At 46.9% G+C, this 18,212-nt stretch overlaps 1 protein-coding gene across 2 annotated transcripts in view; it reads left to right on the plus strand.

Moving 5' to 3' along the window:
- Positions 1-1,669: 1,669 nt before the first annotated feature.
- The window catches only part of LOC116952246 (rho-related GTP-binding protein RhoC-like), a 28,320-nt gene continuing 11,777 nt past the window's right edge, over positions 1,670-18,212 (plus strand). The window contains exons 1-5 of one of the 2 annotated variants that reach the window (XM_076074173.1): positions 1,670-1,878; positions 8,072-8,161; positions 8,327-8,482; positions 15,983-16,103; positions 16,491-16,621. In XM_076074173.1, coding sequence (XP_075930288.1) covers positions 8,327-8,482; positions 15,983-16,103; positions 16,491-16,621 — 408 coding nt within the window. In that variant the 5' untranslated portion in view covers positions 1,670-1,878; positions 8,072-8,161. The remainder of the gene's footprint in view (positions 1,879-8,071; positions 8,162-8,326; positions 8,483-15,982; positions 16,104-16,490; positions 16,622-18,212) is intronic. The other variant, XM_032971433.2, reaches the window with a different exon arrangement.

An 18,212-nucleotide genomic window follows, 5' to 3' on the forward strand; every position in this document is an offset into this window, starting at 1 on the left:
AGTGCTGTTAGCGAGCACTTATTAAGGACGGCACGGCACACGAGGGGGTGGGTGGCCAGCACCACGCCCGGCCGCCTTTGTATCCCCCGTGGAGATGTTTACACACCGCAGCAGGTACTCATTTGAGGCTGAGTCGACCTAGGGGAGCCCCAGGACCCGGTTCAGATAATCGTCACTGGGTGTTGGGCCATGAGCGGGAATCGAACTCAGGTGGCCAGATTCGTAGTGCAGCGTAGCGCTAACCGCTACACTACCGCTGCCCATACAACAAAACACAGACACGTATTACACATACGGTACTCAATGTGTGACACGTGTTACACATACTCAATGTGTGTGTGACAAAACACAGGCATTGTGCATGAGCAAAGCGCATTCACGGCAAGGGGAGCCCCCATTCTACTACGATGTGGGGGGAGGGGGGGGGTTTAACAGACGTTCACAGATTTGATAATCATTGCTAATTGTTATCGATGATACACAGTGTTGTGGAAGCTCACCGATGGTTGTGCTCGTATTGAATCGAATGCTGCTGAAAGGATGCACTCACAGAAGACGTTTCGGCCGATGGGGTTGTGCGGGAACAACGTTTCTATATTTTTTTTGTGTATGCGGAGAGACGGATACATCTGGATACAAAGTAAGGTATTTTTTTGTTTGTTATTGGCACTAGCCGAGCTAATGGTCGGTTCCACACACGGCACTATTTGTGGTTTCCATGGGACAGACTTTGTAGCAGTAAGCACTGGTGGCCGTAGTGCGCCGATGAATCCTAAATAAGAATTAAACGGGGTCCACAGTTGTATGTATCTGCATCACTGCTGTCAGTCATTTACTAAAATTGATGTTGAATGTGACTACTTGAAACGACTGGGACCACATGCTGTTCTTCAGGAACTGCTGATGGGTTTCCATACCTGTCAACCCCTTATCAGTGACCTAACTTATAACAGACCAATTCCGACCTTATTGGTCACCCCGTGCACCCTTATAAATCTCAACGTTCATCCTACAAAGTGCCATCACAAGGGAGAAACACAAATTAATGGACTATTTATTTATTTTTTGCCCGTATTGAAACGGCTGTACGCCGTATGGACCTAAAAACTAAATTTCCCTGCACAATAATACGGAGTAAACCGCATGGATTGACACGGTATGGGTTTATGTTTTGCATGGTGCACGTAGGCTGGTGTTGCTTTTATACATGTTTGTTGTGCATAAGGGGCCGTCCATAAATGACGTCACGCACCTAGGGAGGGGGGGGAGTCAGACATTTGTGACGATGTGACGAGGGGAGAGGGTTTGAGAAATGTGACGTCACATAAAAATGCGCAACTTTAAATAAATATAGAATTGTTACAACAACACTCCTCCAACATTATAGTGCAGCGCCACATTAAATACGCACTACAATGACAATAGTTTAAAGCGATTTGAAGCATGTTTTATATTTTGGGGGGGGGGGGGGCGGAGCTTTATGACGTCATATTTGAGGGGGAGGGGTCTAACTTTTTGTGACGCGGTGTGACGAAGGGGGGGGGGGAGTAAAAAATCGTCCAAAATCGCGTGACGTCATTTATGTACGGCCCCTAAACGCCTGCAGGCAGGGACATCGGCGAAAAATAACTTTACAGTTCACCGTCTTCCTCCAGCATAAGAAAAAGCAATAATTTATAATTGTGCAGTGGACTCGCCCGGAGCGGTGACGTCACATCAAGGCTGGGGACTATCTCCTCTCCGCGGACCAACACACGGGGGCGGAGGAGGGGACCTTGCCTCTCGCGCGGTGATGCGGCCGCGCCGGCAGCTCGCCTCAACTCAAATCACTCCGCGCCTCGGCTGGCCGTCACCTTCGGTTCCCGGCACGCGAAAAAGGTTCGTGGTGAAATTGGGGTTTTAAAAAAATAACTTTTTTTTTCGTTTTAAAAACCTGGACGTTTATAAGCGACGCGTTTTCGAATATGCGCCCGCCTCGCGTTGTGATTTGTTTGTTTTTTAAATACGCTGCTCAAAATAACTACAAAAACTTTTTTTTACTTACAGTGTGTTGAACGCGTTTGTATTTGCTAGAACGGATGGGCGCAGCGCGGCTTATGCGTGCTGCGAAATGTAAATGCGCGCGTCACCGCTTGCTGTGATGTGGCCCCCGGGGTATTTGTGTGGGGGGGGGACGGAGGGGAGCGGTGGCGCAGTGGTTAGCGCGCTGCGCAACTCGGCCTGACACAAAGGCCAACGAGTTCGATTCCCCACTCGGGGCCACGCCAACGCCAGTGGCGATCATCAGAACCGCTCCTTTAGGTTTCGACTCGGCCCCAAATTCGTTCTTTGTGCGACGTGCCATCGTCAGCACTCGGGAAAGACAAAGGCGGTCGGGCGTGGCGCTGAACACCCATTCCGTACCGGCTTCAATAGGCGTTCGCTACCAGCACTTGCCCCAGGAGTCTGGTAAAGGCTCGTGAAGTGCTATTTTCTCCCGCCGAAATCAGTTTTTATAAAAGTGTGGACGATTTGCCCCCTTTAAAAGTTAAACGTTTTGCGGGGCACAATATAACAGCGTAGCGCATGTGCTACCGTGAAGGGCCGCTGCCCGAAACGTCGCCTTAACACGAGGATAAAAGGGTCAACAATGTCAAGTATTCCAATGTCATTTCACTTCGAATTCGGGAAGAACCACCGCCCCTAATGTGGCAGGTTCACGAGCAATATCGATTGGCGTTTGATGAGACTTGAGTGTCGAAACCGGAGTTTGCTTTGTGTCTGACCAATGCTGCTGCTGATGATTAAATTACTCCACTCGCAGAGCAAAAGCCACGTGGGCCGATTGTATTGTGTTGAGAAATTAGTTTGTGTATATATTTTGTGTCGACCGACGGACACGTGGACTCGTACATTGTCCGGAGGTGTTGGCCTGCAATGGTATTGCTCATGGATACTGCTGCTCTCTCAAGCCATCTAGTTTTTTTTACTGTGTTTTGGCCTACTCTTCCATGCTGGGCAAGCAATCTTGAACGGGGATATGTTCTAGAAAGGTTCAGTTTATACCGATTGTTTTTTTTATATATATAGTACAGAGTTAGACTTAGACATGTTACATCTAAATTGTATTGTGATTGTCATTGTGATCAAACATCAACATGGGATTATTTTTTTACACGTTTTTGGACGCAGCATAAACAAATGGTGCTTTTTTTCTGGAAGATTTTATTGTTTTTGTAAGGGGATGTTTAAATTTGCGTACAGTAAATTTTAAATGTATCTTGCAATTTTAATGTTTGTTGCGTTTGCACCCGAATCGAGAGCCGAATGTCTCACAGGGTTATTCCAAATAAATGAAACTGAAAACTCAAGACGAGAATATGTTTATGTATATATCCCCTTTTAAGAGCGGTGCTATCGATGAATGTTGGCTTTGCGTCTTCCCCTTTAGACTCTCGTCTGAACGAACCTCATTTTTATTTGTCGTGGCATTTTTGTCATTGGAATTAGTGACTTCCTCTCGCCTGGGGATTGTGATTCATAACAACCTCCCTTGTGTAAGCCGGGGCACGCTGCCCTTGCCGCCAGCAGTGGCCTGAACACAATAAAAGATTTTAAAATACCTTTTTTTTAAAAACACCACTCTTTAATTAAATGTACCGTACGAGTAATGGCAGAACTCCACGACCCCAGGAAGTGGCCCCGAAGTTTGGCCACAAACGTAAAGGGGGCCCGTGGTGATTCACAGCCAACGTCAGTTGAGCGTTGACAATTAGACCCGTAAAAAAGATTGTTTAAAAATATATTTTTTTAATTCAACAATGATAGGATATAGTATTATTATATTTTGATTTAAAGCTTTCGTGACTGCAGTGATTCATATTCTTGGTTCTTTCGGTAAAGTCACGTTGAAGGGAAACAATAAAATAATAAAATATATATCTAAAACGATCAAATTCTCACGACGTTTCGACTGCAACACAAACAGTCATCATCAGAATATAGTATTTGTTATCAATATGACATACCTATACCAAGTTTACAGTCGATAGCACATTGGGAAGTGTGTAAAAAATTGAGTTTCAAGATTTGTCATCAGTGTGACATAAGTATACCAAGTTTACAGTCGATAGTACATTGGGAAGTGTGTAAAAAATTGAGTTACAACATTTGTCATCATTGTGACATAAGTATACCAAGTTTACAGTCGATAGCACATTGGGACGTGGGTAAAAAAATTGAGTTTCAAGATTTTTTTGAGGATACAATAACAGACGGAGTGAGTTAAATAAAAAAAAGCGTGTCAAATAGGTAGAGGCTGCAAGAATGGTAAACAAAGTACGGTCAGTTCTGTAATCACGCCGCGTGCTTTCACAACGCGAATTTTATATAACGCGATTTGTTAGGGAACACTTTTGTTGTTGTTGTTTAAAACGCGGATGCGAATTTGACAATGCGACTGAGTTGAACGGAACTACGCCGCGCGAGTTAGGAATGAGCGGTTTGTACGTCTGCCTTTTGGGGCCGTCCATAAATGACGTCACGCACCTGGGGGGGGGGGGTCAGACATTTGTGACGATGTGTGACGAGGGGGGTTTGAGAAATGTGACGTCACATCAAAATGTACAACTTTAAATAAATATAGACAACACGTTCTACTTAATTAAATAGACTTTTTAATAAATGTTTTTTTCCTACATCGGAGTGCAGCGCCACATTAAATACGCACTACAATGACGATAGTTTAAAGCGATTTGTTTTATTTTTTGGGGGGTGGGGGGCAGAGCTTTGTGACGTCATATGTGAGGGGGGGGGGTCTGACTTTTTGTGACGCCGTGTGACAAAGGGGGGGGGGGGTGTCAAAACTCGTCCAAGACCGCATGACGTCATTTATGGACGGCCGCTTTGGTGTAGCATCATCAAACAAGGCACTGGGATGCTGCTGGATTCCTCTCGATGCTACTACTACCCAGGTGCCTCGGGTCTTTGCTTAGCCTGCGTACGCATCTCACGCGTGCTATCGCAGGCTGTGCTCGTTACCCTACTCGTCCCAAGTAACCGATACTATCTTCGAGTTGTTTTATGAGTTTATTTAACATTTCAGAAACATGGGGGGGGGGGGGGAATGTAATAAAAAAGATTGACAATTTAATAGCTGTTAAGCGAGTCACTGGCACACCCCTTAAACAATTTCTCGCCACCCTCATCCATGGCTACGTATTTCTATTGCTTAGCGACTAACACTGGCACGCGTTTTTCACCAATTTTCATGGTTTCAATTAATGAATTATAAACCTAAGACACAGTAATTACAAAAGCGCATAAAGATCAACAATAACAAATTATCGTGAAAATGTCAGTGTGTTTGAAACCTACCTTCCCATTGAATCAACGGTCGTTATAACCCTATTTTTCCCATAACGTGGTACTCTTCAGGAACGCAACTAACCGTGTTGTAGGAGAGCAAGGACTCTACATCTGTCTCTCCACACAAAATCATTATTACAAAAACGGCCTTGTGGGAGCGCAGATTCAGTTCAGGTTTCCCTAGCTTGATGCGGGTCCGGTTTGTGCGGTTTCGCGTGTACGCTGCTAACCTATTTCTAAATTTCTATTTAAAGCTTTCGTGACTGCAGGGATTCATATTCTTGGTTCTTTCGGTAAAGTCACGTAGAAGGGAAATAATAAAAAAAAATCTCACGACGTTTCGATTGCAACACAAAGCAATCATCATCAGGTGTGAAAACCACATCAATATTTCTTTTAAAAAGTGGCGGGTTTTCTTTTTTCAAATTTTCTTTGCTGTGGTTTTCACACCTAAAGATGATTGCTTGTGTTGCAATCGAAACGTGAGAATTTTTTTTGTTATTTCCCTTCTACGTGACTTTACCGAAAAAACCAAGAATACGAAACCTATTTCTACTAAAAATTCCGCTATATGCGGTTTGAATTCACTCGTGCGCGGCTATGCTTTCGAGCGCGGGACAACGTTGTGTGTGTGTGTGTACTGTGCGCTACTCGGCAGACAGGCAGCTTGCCCCGTGCGGCTTCGCTTTGTGCGCCCATTACTTTGCAACGCATCCACGACTACTGCCGCATAACACGATGGAAATCTGCACAAGCAAAACTTCTGGATCGGTTTCGACACACGTGTGTCATCGGCCGAGTCGGACTCGCTTGAATCAATGCTCTTTCTTGAATTGCCAGATGTTAGAGGCAAGGACCCTCAAACATTGTGATATATGGGTTTCAAGTTAACCTCCTGGGCATTGTCTTTAAAAAAAAAAAACAACCCCAGCAGTAATGCTGTGGCTAAAGTATCGTTCCCAGTTCCATGGGATCTGCAGTGCAACAACAACCGTTAAGTGATGAGGTCACCCGCCTCATTAGCGTGTGACACGTGTGTGCTCCAGGTCAGTTTTACCGCTCTCACGCTTGTGTATATATGCAATTGAATGGACATGTTGATGATGATGAAGAAGTGACCCGCCTCTACTAAATATCTATGAAATAGAGCTTAATAGCTCATCTGATTCCTCCAGCCAAAATATTCAGATTCTATTTTTCGATTTAAAGCTTTCGTGACTGCAAGGATTCATCTTCTTTGGTTCTTTCGGTACAGTCACGTAGATTGAGAATAAAATAATAAAATAAAACAATAAAATTGTCGAGACAGAGCTGTCGTCCTGACAGTTTTGTTCCTTCACCTGAAGAAGGCTACTTGTGTTGTGGCCGAAACGTCGTGAGAATTTTATTGTATTATTTTATTCTCATTCTACGTGACTTTACCGAAAGAACCAAAGAAGATTCAGATTCTAATATGCGTTTGTACATTATCCTCCGTAAATATTAAATATTTTAAGACGGTACTGATATTGGCAGGTTGTATATACTCGCTACGCATGTGGTTACATTTGTGCTTTCTTTTTTCAATAGTATGAGCATCAATCACTGTCAATCCACTGCTGGACTAAGGCCTCCCCAAGCCATTGCCATCTCTCACAGTTCTGCAATGAAACAATCCACCTGGCACCGTCTGAGCTCCGCAGGTCTCCCGAAAGTTAAGCAAGGTTGACCCTGGATACTACTTGCATTGGTGACCATGCATTAAACAGATGTTATAGGTGTTGTAGGCAGGAGAGCAGGGCAGCACTGCTCCACCGCCATAATGGCATTTTTTGGGTTAGAGTGCGTCAATATAAATGTCTCGTTAACCCACCGCCACCCGACGGCCATTTAGTAAGGTTTGTCACGTAAACACAAGATGCCAATGTAATTACTACTTCAGCACGCCGGTGTGTTAGAGAGTAAATCCATGTTTACAAATTTGAATACGATGTTTCGCCAGTCATTACAACCAGCCTCATCCGGCGATATTTGCCAGAATTGTGAAGAAGTCTTCCTGCTTCTTGTATCTAAATAGAGCAAGATGGCATCATCACTGTGAACATGTCAGGTGTGGAGACCAGAGGGTGGGGGAGGGAGGTTATTGTAATCATATGACAGTGGACTATGTTTTTTTTTAAACTTTATTACGTATGGGAAAAGTTTTTGATGCTGCCACACCTCAGTGGGTGCCAATGCTTCCACCCCTTCTGCCAGATTCCTGCAGCTGCTGCACCGTAGACACGCGGCGACCTCCAATGATCTGTCCTGACCGTATCCACACTACCTGCTCGTGTAGGTCTTCTCTGCCCGTTCGACTCGCGGAGACACTTAATCATGTGGCAGCACATTTAGATTTTTGTCTTTATTGAGGATGGCCTCGGTCAAGTTACGCGATGTAGCGGTGGTATGAAATCCTTGGCCAATTATTTTGCAGGGAACTTTAAGCACAATGTCTTTTTTATATCTTGCGAATGAGGTCACAGAGTATTTTCTTGTTCCTTTTGGAACCATACTGCACTCATTCTTCAGTACATTTCCCACAGTCCAGTATGTTGTGCAGATGCAACATCAAACGGTCAACTCGATGCAACCAAACTGGCGGGTGGCGAGCACTTTGACCGCGGGGCTGTTTGTTAACCTACTGAATTTAGTTTGTTGTCCTTGACCCCACACCTCCGATTAATTAGCACGGTTGTCTATGTAGGATGCAAGAAGAAGTTCAACATACGAACATCATCACCTCCATTTGCTGTCCTTCCCCTGAAGCTCCGATTAACACGGCTGCCTACGTACGGTGCGAAAGAAGTTCAACATGCATACGTACAACGAAACTCCCCTCTCCCCACTTCGATCCTGGCAGTGTGCCGGAGATGTTGCGTTTGGAGTACACCCTTTTCGTAACTTACAGAATGTAACCACCATCACCCCTTCCCACCCCACCCCCCACCACCGTCGGTAGATGGCTGCTATCCGCAAGAAGCTGGTGATCGTGGGCGACGGCGCTTGCGGCAAGACGTGTCTGCTCATCGTGTTCAGCAAGGACCAGTTCCCCGAGGTGTATGTGCCCACCGTGTTCGAGAACTACGTGGCCGACATCGAAGTGGACGGCAAGCAGGTGAGGCGCAGTCTCTCTCTCTCTCTCTCTGTCCGCCGAGGTTGTCGGGGCTTTCAGAGTTATGAGCTGTAAGTAAAAACTAGAAACTATTTTTTTTATTTTACCAGGTAAGGCCCGCTGAGCTATATAGCTTTGTTTTCGGAAGCGACCTGGCCGTCGCAAATGATAGCTCGATGAAGTGGCTTATTACTTTTAAATTGACAACGGCACGATAACCTAAGAGCACGTTTATATATGTGGAGGGGGAAAACCTGAGGACCCGGGGATCAATCCACGCCACTACAGCTGAGAGAGAACACACAAACTCCCAAGTATACAGGTGTCGGAGTCGGGATCGAACCCACGCCTGCTGTTTACCAGGAGAGGTAGTTAACATCTCGACACCGTGGCGACGTGAGATTTCTATTTCACCAGCCGTGATCATTTATTTTAGGATGATGATAGTTTGTCCCCCCACTAGGCCACGGTGGCATGCAATCATTTCCAAACCAGGCTCCTGGGTTCTCTCAGCCAGTCGCATGCCAGTTTGTCGGGAAATGTTTTGTTATGCAGGGTGATCCGTTTGTAGATACCCCACTAAAATAACCAGGAGGTATTTACAATTGGGAATAAAAGTTAAATAATCGGGAGGTATTTACAAAAACTCTGTTCTGCGTCTCAACATACAAGTGCAAATTTTACTCCATCGACCTTTTGGTTTTCCATTGCCCAACATTATTATTATTATTACAATTATTGTCAATACTCTCAGTCGGGGGCTGGGTTGCTTGATGCGTTTCCCAATTATTATGGCAAATGTTGGACTGACACCAGCACACAATGGCCTACTCTTCTTGGAATGACGTCACGGAATGTTTAACATTGGCGTGTTTATGGGTAATCCACCCGCAGTATTTACCGGCGTGGCCTGCCTGGTCCCGAGCCACGATCCTCTGCAATGGGCGGCAAAACACGCTTGCCGCTGGGTCATGTCACTCCCAACACTCGAGAGTTGACTAATGGCCGTTAGACTTAAGGCGATTTTATCATCGTGCACTTTGCAGTAGTTGGTGCTCTGTAAGCGCTAGTGATTTGCAAGGCAAGGTTTCGTTGGTGTGTAAAAAGTTAACGTTAATGTCATGGATTACGGAGCAGAAAGTTGCTGCAGCAGAATGGGAGGGATGCATCGGACACATTCGACCTGTTGTATTTCAAATGTCTTGGCGTGACCAATATCTTGTGCAATTATAAAATGTAGCTGCTTGCAAAAAAAAAATGTTGACAGTTCACCTCTGCTATGTCTGTTACCCTTATCCCTTCATAATTACAGGGAATTATCTAATCATTGTAAGATACTGAGCGGGGTTTAGATGGCTGAATGACTCCATTTGGCTGTAAATTGCCTATTATGCGATTCCACCTTCCAACAGCAGTGAAGTGCACCACTGAGTGAGCCGCTCGTTTCTCGCGCTCTTTCGAGCGAGGGGGATGTGGAAAATCCAAGTCGATCACTGGGAGGTGCTCAATTGCTGCCCTGCCTCTTCCTGTCCGTGGTCAAATTGAACAGCAGCTGTCAACCATTATTAAGGCTATTCGGGACCATTCTAAAGCCCCCACCTCTAGAACAATGACCATATTATAATGTATGTTGAACATCTTTGGCACCATACGTAGCCAACCGTGCTAATCGGAGGTGCTGCATGTTGTGAAATTACAGAGTGATGCCTGCCCAGGCATTCAAATAAAGAAAAGGTTGATTTTTCTTACACTTGGTAAGGTTGTGTGTACAAAAAAAAACCTCCCTTTCCAGTTGGAAGTAAACAATGGGACGACATTGCACTCGATGTGCGTTGGCAGCTTTGTATAATTTTATTGAATACCTTCAGCATGGCTTGAATGCTTGAGGTTAAACTTAATAAAGCGCGAATATGCGTGCAGAATGCAACGTCCTATGGCAGATTTAACAATCTTCAGGCGTTTTATGACCGTGATCCGCCTCTAAAAATGCAACGTCACGCCTCAACAGACTATGAAATGCACGCGTGCACGCTTGCGCACACGCCCAGTTTCCAACAGAAAGGGACATTGATTGCAGAAAAGCAGTGCTGATAGTTTGCATGTGTGGGCACCGACGTCAGACGGAAGGCAAAGGTGGGCGCGAATGACGGGCATGGAATAATTTAGGGGCTTTTCACAAAATTAAGGGAGCCGCCTGAATGTGACTTCCATCAGGAAAGGACTGGAGTTGAATGTCGCGAGGTCTATTGCTTCGGGAGAGAGTTAGTGTAGTTTTGCTATTCCACCTGTTGGAAGGAGCACAGACTACAGTGGTTTACTTGACAGTCCACAGTTTGGGTTGCATAGCCGCAAGTACACTGCGGCCTACCATTGAAACCCTCCCGGTTGCAACCTTCCACGCCGCCAATGATCGACCATCAACCTAATCAGGACCAGGCACAGCCGACGCGGCCACCTGATGCACAAACATCGCATCAAAGATTTGGCGGCCTGCAAGTGCAGCCACGAATCCCAAACCGTCGACGGCATCGTAAACACTCCGCCGCTGATGCAGTCTTCACTCATTTAAAGGAGGACTGAGACGAGATGCACTCTGCTTCTGAGCAGACAATTGAGTGAGTGGCAAATCTAAAATTACATCTTTAATCTGCTGCTTCTTAATCCATACGAAAGAAGACTGCCAGGGCTTGTCTTTAATTTTCCATTTGTGGAGATGTGCGCATCGGCCTTTCGATGTTTTGATGCGGTTGATGGTGGCGCACAAGTGTGTTCGAGGAGGAGTGTCAAAGCCAGGTGTGATGTGTGGGTCATCAATGAGGCGTTTATTCTGTGTGTTAACACCAGCATTGTGTACAATGAATAAGCAGCCAGTTGTGGATCCTGGCTCCATCGCCCTTTGATAGTTCACCGAACCAGCTTTAAGGCGTCTCGCTGGCCTGGTCAAGCGTGGCTCCTTTGTTTCTGTGTTCATAACAACGTATGCACATGGCTACCCTGTTTAGCTGTTCATCTGCTCCCAGTGTACAAGGGGAGTCCTTTTTAGTTTTGTGGGACAGAATGACCATTGTATAGCAGCAGCAGCAGCAGACACACGCAACATAGACGACCTTTAACCCTTGGCACAGTGGCGTCGTCTTCCGGTGCCGTGGGATGTCTCTGACCTAATATACTGGAAAAACAAATCTAATAAATAACACGTTGGGGATAGCCACTGCTGAATCCTACCCATTTCAGTAAATAACACCGCAATGAGGTGCTCCTTTAAAAAAGAAAATTTACAAATGCAATATATACGTTTCATGAATCACCAGTCGGTGCCTCTAATTTTGCCACTTGGTGTAGCGCATGTAAGGTGGCAGCGGCGGCGCTCTAGAGGTAACAAGGGTTGGTGGATCACAAACGTTGGGAAACGTCCTCCCCGTGGGCTATCGAAGTACCATAACCCCCACTCGCCAGAAGGCGGCAGTACAGAAGAATGTGAACTCAATCCTTTCCATCTGTATGGGATCGTGTTGCCCCTCCCACCCCCCTTCTCCAAATACAGTAGACTCTCAATTATCCACACTAATGATGGGGAGGATGGCTGCGGATCATTAAAAATCACGGATAATCGAAAAATATACATTTTTTTAATGTCAAAAACCACTAATATCGGTATAAATTATGTTTAGGTTAAGAAAATGTAGTTTGTTAATGAAGAAAAAAAATTTGTAGGAAAGAATGTATTGATCCTGTTTTATTACAAAAGCCCATACAAAAACACACTCGCTTAAAAAAGGTTTGAAAAATCCTCAAATTTGATGCGCGTACTCGGTGTTAACACTGTCCTACTCCCACGCAGAAGACTGTGCCAAGTGGATAGCAGAGCCACGCCCATCAACATCAAACTCCGCCCACTGTTGTAAAGATATGCAACAACTGTACTGTAGAGGCGATCTCACGTGAATTTCGGATTAACCGGAGCACATTTTTTTTCGGTTTCAGCACGTGACTTGTAATAAAAAAAATTAAATTGCAATGTATAACTCTTTTTAAAATTATTTATTTGAGCTTAAGGGAAAATCCACGAGTTATTAATTTGTCCAAATCTCAGGTGCGCGGTTAATCCGCAAATCGAATAAACCGCGCGCGGATAATTGAGAGTCGACTGTTACTCTGGTTTTCTCCCACATCTGGTGGTGAGACGTTAACCACCTCGCCTGGTTTACAGGTTGTGGGTTCGATCCCGACCCTGACGCCTGCGTATTTGGAGTTTGCATGTTCTCCTCGTGGCCGCGTGGATTTTTCTCCGGGTCCTCCGGTTTTCCCCTCCGCATTTAGAATCAACGTGCGTTTAGAGTATTTGGCTGCTATACATTTCCACACGATAAGCCACTTCGTTGAGCTATCATTTGTGGCCAGGTAGCTTCTGAAAAAGAGCTACATAGCTCAGTGGGCCTTAACTGGTAAAATAAAAAGTTGTGGTTTAGTTTAGTCGATTGAAAATGCTCATCCTTCATGAATAAACTACCCAGTCATAGACTACGCAGATAACGGAACTGGTCTCATCCCTTCACTCGCTTTCCATTAGACTTAATTTGAAAATAAACATTTGTCACCCACCTCCGAAATAAAAAGCGACGGTGCTGAATGGGCACGGAACGGACACGGGACAGACACGCGTGTGCATGAACGCACCCATTTGACAATTCACCGTCGAATACAGACGAGCATTGAGCCTTTTATATTCCAAGCAAGGAGAACAACAGAGAATATTTGACAGCGTTGAGATCTGGGGCAGTCATTCGGTTTGAGGGCAGGATGCAATTCCCGTCTTGTGGGGGAGGGCTGGAGGGTGAGGGGGTGCATGGGCAGGGGTTCAGTCGTGCCCCGAGGGGCATGGGGAGTCGAGATCGGGCTGGGTGGAGCTCTGGGTGGAGTTGCCACGACCAACTTTGTAAAGACGCGGTCTATATGTTTTGGCAGCCGCTCTGAACGGCCACACAAGGGCTCCCCCCCCCCCCCCCCCCGTGTCCCCCGCGTTTTAATTCAAAGGCCGTGTTCAGCTCTTGAATGGGTGCTCTTGTATGGCGCTTACAGTGCTTGGCCACTCTATTGTTTTGGTGTAGATCATTAGTAGAACTTGGAACTCTCGGCAATCCAGTGTGCTTTTCTACTGCTCTGCATTTTACAGCCATGTGTAATTATGTAATTTTACTGGAGATTTTTTTTTTTTTACGCTAAAATGTGCTGAACAAAGACATTATTATTTAGCGATGCTGCTGCTGCGTTGACAGCGGTGAACCAGAACAAATAACACTGCGGGCCTTAACAAATAAGGCGACGTTTCGGGCACATAGCCCTTCACAGCACGTACGAGAGGGCCAGTGTTGGTGACGGACGTGTTGTAGTTTTTTATTAACAAAGACAAACGTTGCCTTTTATTCCTGGGCTCAAGCTGCTGCTGTCGACAAATGTTATTGGCGAGCACCTTTTGCTGCGGGGGCGAACACGAGTCGGATGAAGGAAGTCCCAATGAGGCCAGCTAATGCCTGCTTTTTGTAAAGCGGGTAACGTTTCATCGGTGGTCAGCGCCCGAGTTTGAATTCTGGACACATGCTAAAGTTTATTGGCGAGTTATATCTGAACAGGTTATAGCCCCCGGCCTCCCTCTTCACCAACCCGCACGCTGACCAAGTGCGGTGAGATGAGGTCAAACTACCACCACAAACCAAAGACACAGTGTGGGGAGGCATTCATCCAGCAGTGACTTAACAAAAGGCTGTGTACTGTTATTATTTTGTATTGAGCCCTGAGTGTATAGTCAATGGTAGAACTATCCGTCATGGCCAGTCCAGTTGCGTCCAGTTGCCTCTGCACGTGTTGACACACAGAAGGAACAACTATTTTGAACTCTGGACGAGTCAACCCTGAGAGGTTCAATACCGATAATAAGACCCTAAACGTAATGGACACAAAGGAAAGTTTGTTGAATTATTTAGCTTCAGGAATCGCTCACTATAAGAGCATTTCAGAATTAGTCATGTGAGATTGTACACCCATATACAGGTCCGGTTGAGCTACGTCAACCCGCTTGGAGCTCTCCGTGCCAAAAGGAAGGGTGTGGTTTTTGCCACGGCCGAATGAATCGTCTAAACACGTGAAATCCGTTGAAGTTCATGTGCAGCCGTAGATCACACACAGGCGCAGAAGAGCATAGACAATTTCAATTTGCAAATATATCAAGATATATTTGACCATTTCCACAAATCCTTAGTCGAGGAAGTTGCACATTATTGTCTAGGGTTTTTTTTACTTTCGTGCTTAATTTGTCGTGAACAAGATCCAACGGTCGAGTTAAATAGGGAATTGAAAGCCATTACTGTTGACGTGGCCACAACACCCATCCATTACTTCCTTCCTTCTATCAGATCCCACAAGGGTTGCAGTCAACACCCAACCTCCAGAGTCCGCTTACAAATCATAACACCGTGCTCACCAGATGTTGTAGCTTTAGGTTGTTTAAGTTTGAATCCTGCAAATGCAGTTTAACATCGGCACTTTCCTCCTCACCGGTGGCCTCGGCGAACGGTCCTAGGAGGACTTTTTAACCTTTTTTTTGTGCTCGGGCATCCAAACCCTGGGGGTTTCCCACATCGTATTTCGTCAGCTATGTTGTCTGCACCGAAAAGAGGGGTGGAGGGGGGGGGTACACACATGTTTTACGAAACTCCCAGACAGGATGAACGACTGCCGTCGACGCCGCCAGCAGGGGACAATGCTTTTTGTGTACTGGACAGGAAACCGGAATGTTTGGCGAAAAATTGGGACGCGTGAAAGAGTACAGTGCAGTGGTGGTGGTGGTGGTGGCGGCGTGGCGTTTATTGGGCCTCTCCAGCAGTGGGCCCCGCGCGTGCCCTCTTCCCCGGGTTACTCGGCACCCCGAATCCAGCTTGTGTTGGAATTTTGTTGTGGCTGCAGCTCCTAAAAACAACAACTTGCCTCCCAGGGTGGCCTTGCAGGCAGATATATATTTGCTTTATCTTCCGCTTCCCATTTGACGATGGAATAGGCTCAAACAACTTCGTAAGTTCCCGTCAAGTTGACTGTGTCCGTAGTTTCAATGTGGTTCACGCTGCCCTGAAGCCACCAATGATGTTGTCGACACCACTTTAAAAAAAAATACAATTAACACCCCATGATCAGACAGCAGGATGACCCCAAGTGGTCAGTGTGTTCGGTTATCTGGTTTGTTTCGCACAACTGCCAGGAATTTGCCATGCGGAAATTGCCAAAATACGCTCCGCGTTGTGGTGCTGTGAACGTGTTAAGACCCTTGTGACATTCGGAAGAGTGGGCCAGTCGTGTTTGGTGCCACGTCGTTTTTTATCACACGCAAGTTGTGAATGCAGTCGATTCGTAAGAAGCGTTTAGAGAAACGATTTGGAATTGAGTGATTTAACCAATTTAGTTGCTTTTAGAGTTGTTGTACGAGCAGAGGTGTAACGTCTGGTGTGTGTACAGGTGGAGCTGGCGCTGTGGGACACGGCCGGGCAAGAGGACTACGACCGCTTGCGGCCCCTCAGCTACCCGGACACCGATGTCATCCTCATGTGCTTCAGCATCGACAGCCCCGACAGCCTCGGTGAGACGACCTCCGATTGGCACGGTTGGCTACGCATGGCGCCACCATTCCTGGGCCCGAGGGAAGGCAAGAACAGTGGCTTTAATCCGTTTCACGATGCTTCGCCACACCAGTTCTCGTGAGTTGAAGGGTGTGGTGGGGGAGGCAGGCAGGACTAATTTCAGAGACCACCACAGCCGCTGTCAGGCCGTGCCTGGTAATCCCACTTAGGTTGACGGGGCTCAGAGCCACTGCCCCACCCACGACGGTGAGGGGCCCCGTTTTCAAACCGAGGGTTCTCGTTTGTAAAACCCGCGTTGGTGCCTTACAGGGCACAAGCGTCCGCCGTAGAAACCTGCCGGGGAAGGAGCTGAGACGTCGCCGCTGTGCCTTTGCCGCGGTGTGCAGAGAACATCCCCGAGAAGTGGACGCCAGAGGTGAAGCACTTCTGCCCCAACGTGCCCATCATCCTGGTCGGCAACAAGAAGGACCTGCGCAATGACGAGAACACGCGCAGGGAACTGGCCAAGACGAAGCAGGTTTGGTGCGCGTGACACACACACACACACACGCGCGAGCGCAAAGTCACGCGACCGTTTTCTTTATTAAGCAAAAGCTCTTATTCGGAACTCTACCAATCAGAGTGCTCTATTCACCAGCATCTTGTCATGAGACAGCCTCACAAATGCTTCCTCCGCCTATCTGGACAAATGTCAACAGCCATTGGGCATCTTGCTTAGCCATAGATGTTATCTTGACGAGATTCATGCAGCACCTTTTACAGCAATTCTAAAATTGTACACAGCATGACAATGACTTGAATGAAAAATTGGGTTATTGTAAATGGTGGTGTAGTTTAGATGACAGTAGACCGAGGGATTGAGAATGAGGGGTTGGGATAGGCCTGGTCATAGAGGGGGGGGGGGTGGGGTGGGCGACAAAACTAGGGGGCTGAAAAGTAATCCGGCATTATTGCATTGGGAAGACAAAGAGGGCCTCCATCAGGAAGTCTCCCGCGCCGCCGACGACTTCCGCAACATCCGTAGCCGTGCACAAGTTCCGGCCAGGCCCACGACGAGGAAAAAACGCCTCGCAGTGACCCGGCACAACTTGCCACGGATGCGAAGCTCCCCCCTCTGCGCTCGGCACGCCGACAGTGAGGACTCCTGCGGCAGGAGCTCACCCTTAGGTCCCGGGGACCGCACAAAGCCCCCGCGTCCTGCGGCTGCTAAGGCCCCAGCGCGGCCCGGGGAAGGAGCTACCTGTCGGGGGGTGGCGGTGCGGCCCGGCGAGCGACCAGCGGCAGCCAGGCCCCCAAGAGGCGATGCCCCAGTGGGCGAGGCGCAGTGCCTATCATAAGGGGCGGCGGGGAGGAAGCTGTGGGGGGCGAGTGGACACCCAGTGGGCGGCTCCAGCGAAACAAAGGCATTGTCAAAATAATAACTATAATAGTGGGGAGGACAGGAGAGAGGTAGGGGGAGGTAAGGGATGGAGGGAAAGTAGTGTAGGGATCAAGCAGATTGGCTGCTGATGCCACCTTATGCTGTGCTGCTGCCAGTTTGGGCGTCGAAAAAGCTTGTTTATTGGGGCTTCAGGACACTGCTGTGTGGAGGCACTAGCAGCTATTTGTACATAAAGTATTATGTACTTTAATCTGCCACACTGCCTCCACTACAATCAACGTTAAATGTTTTTCTTATATCACAGTTAAAATGCCGGCTTAGTATCTCTAAAAGTTTTACGTACTTGGAAAACAGAGCTTGTGCCGAGTGTGGTAGCGTAGGATGACTTGGCACAAAGTACCGGGCAGGCCTTTATGCGACTTAACCGTCTTGTGAATGCTTGTGTAACCACCATCGTTCCATTGCATAATGCACTTATGTACCAGCGTCTCACGAATGCCACACCACCAACTGCGGAAGTAAATTCATGCGACGAACGTATGAAGGAATAATTGTTGAAGGTGTCTTCGGCAGAAATGTTTTCCCGTGCAATTGAGAGGGGTAGGCTTGCACTCATCTCAGTTAGTGCTAAGCCAGTGCTTAAAATGTCACGTGACTGTAGCAGAGGCAAGTGTGCCCTCCATAGCCCAAGCGCTGTTGACTTCCCACACAGCGATACTCAATTCAG

This window comes from Petromyzon marinus, chromosome 46 (assembly GCF_048934315.1).
Source record: "Petromyzon marinus isolate PM22_M1 ecotype Great Lakes invasive population chromosome 46, UKy_Petmar_22M1.pri1.0, whole genome shotgun sequence".
Taxonomy (NCBI): Eukaryota; Metazoa; Chordata; class Hyperoartia; order Petromyzontiformes; family Petromyzontidae; genus Petromyzon; species Petromyzon marinus.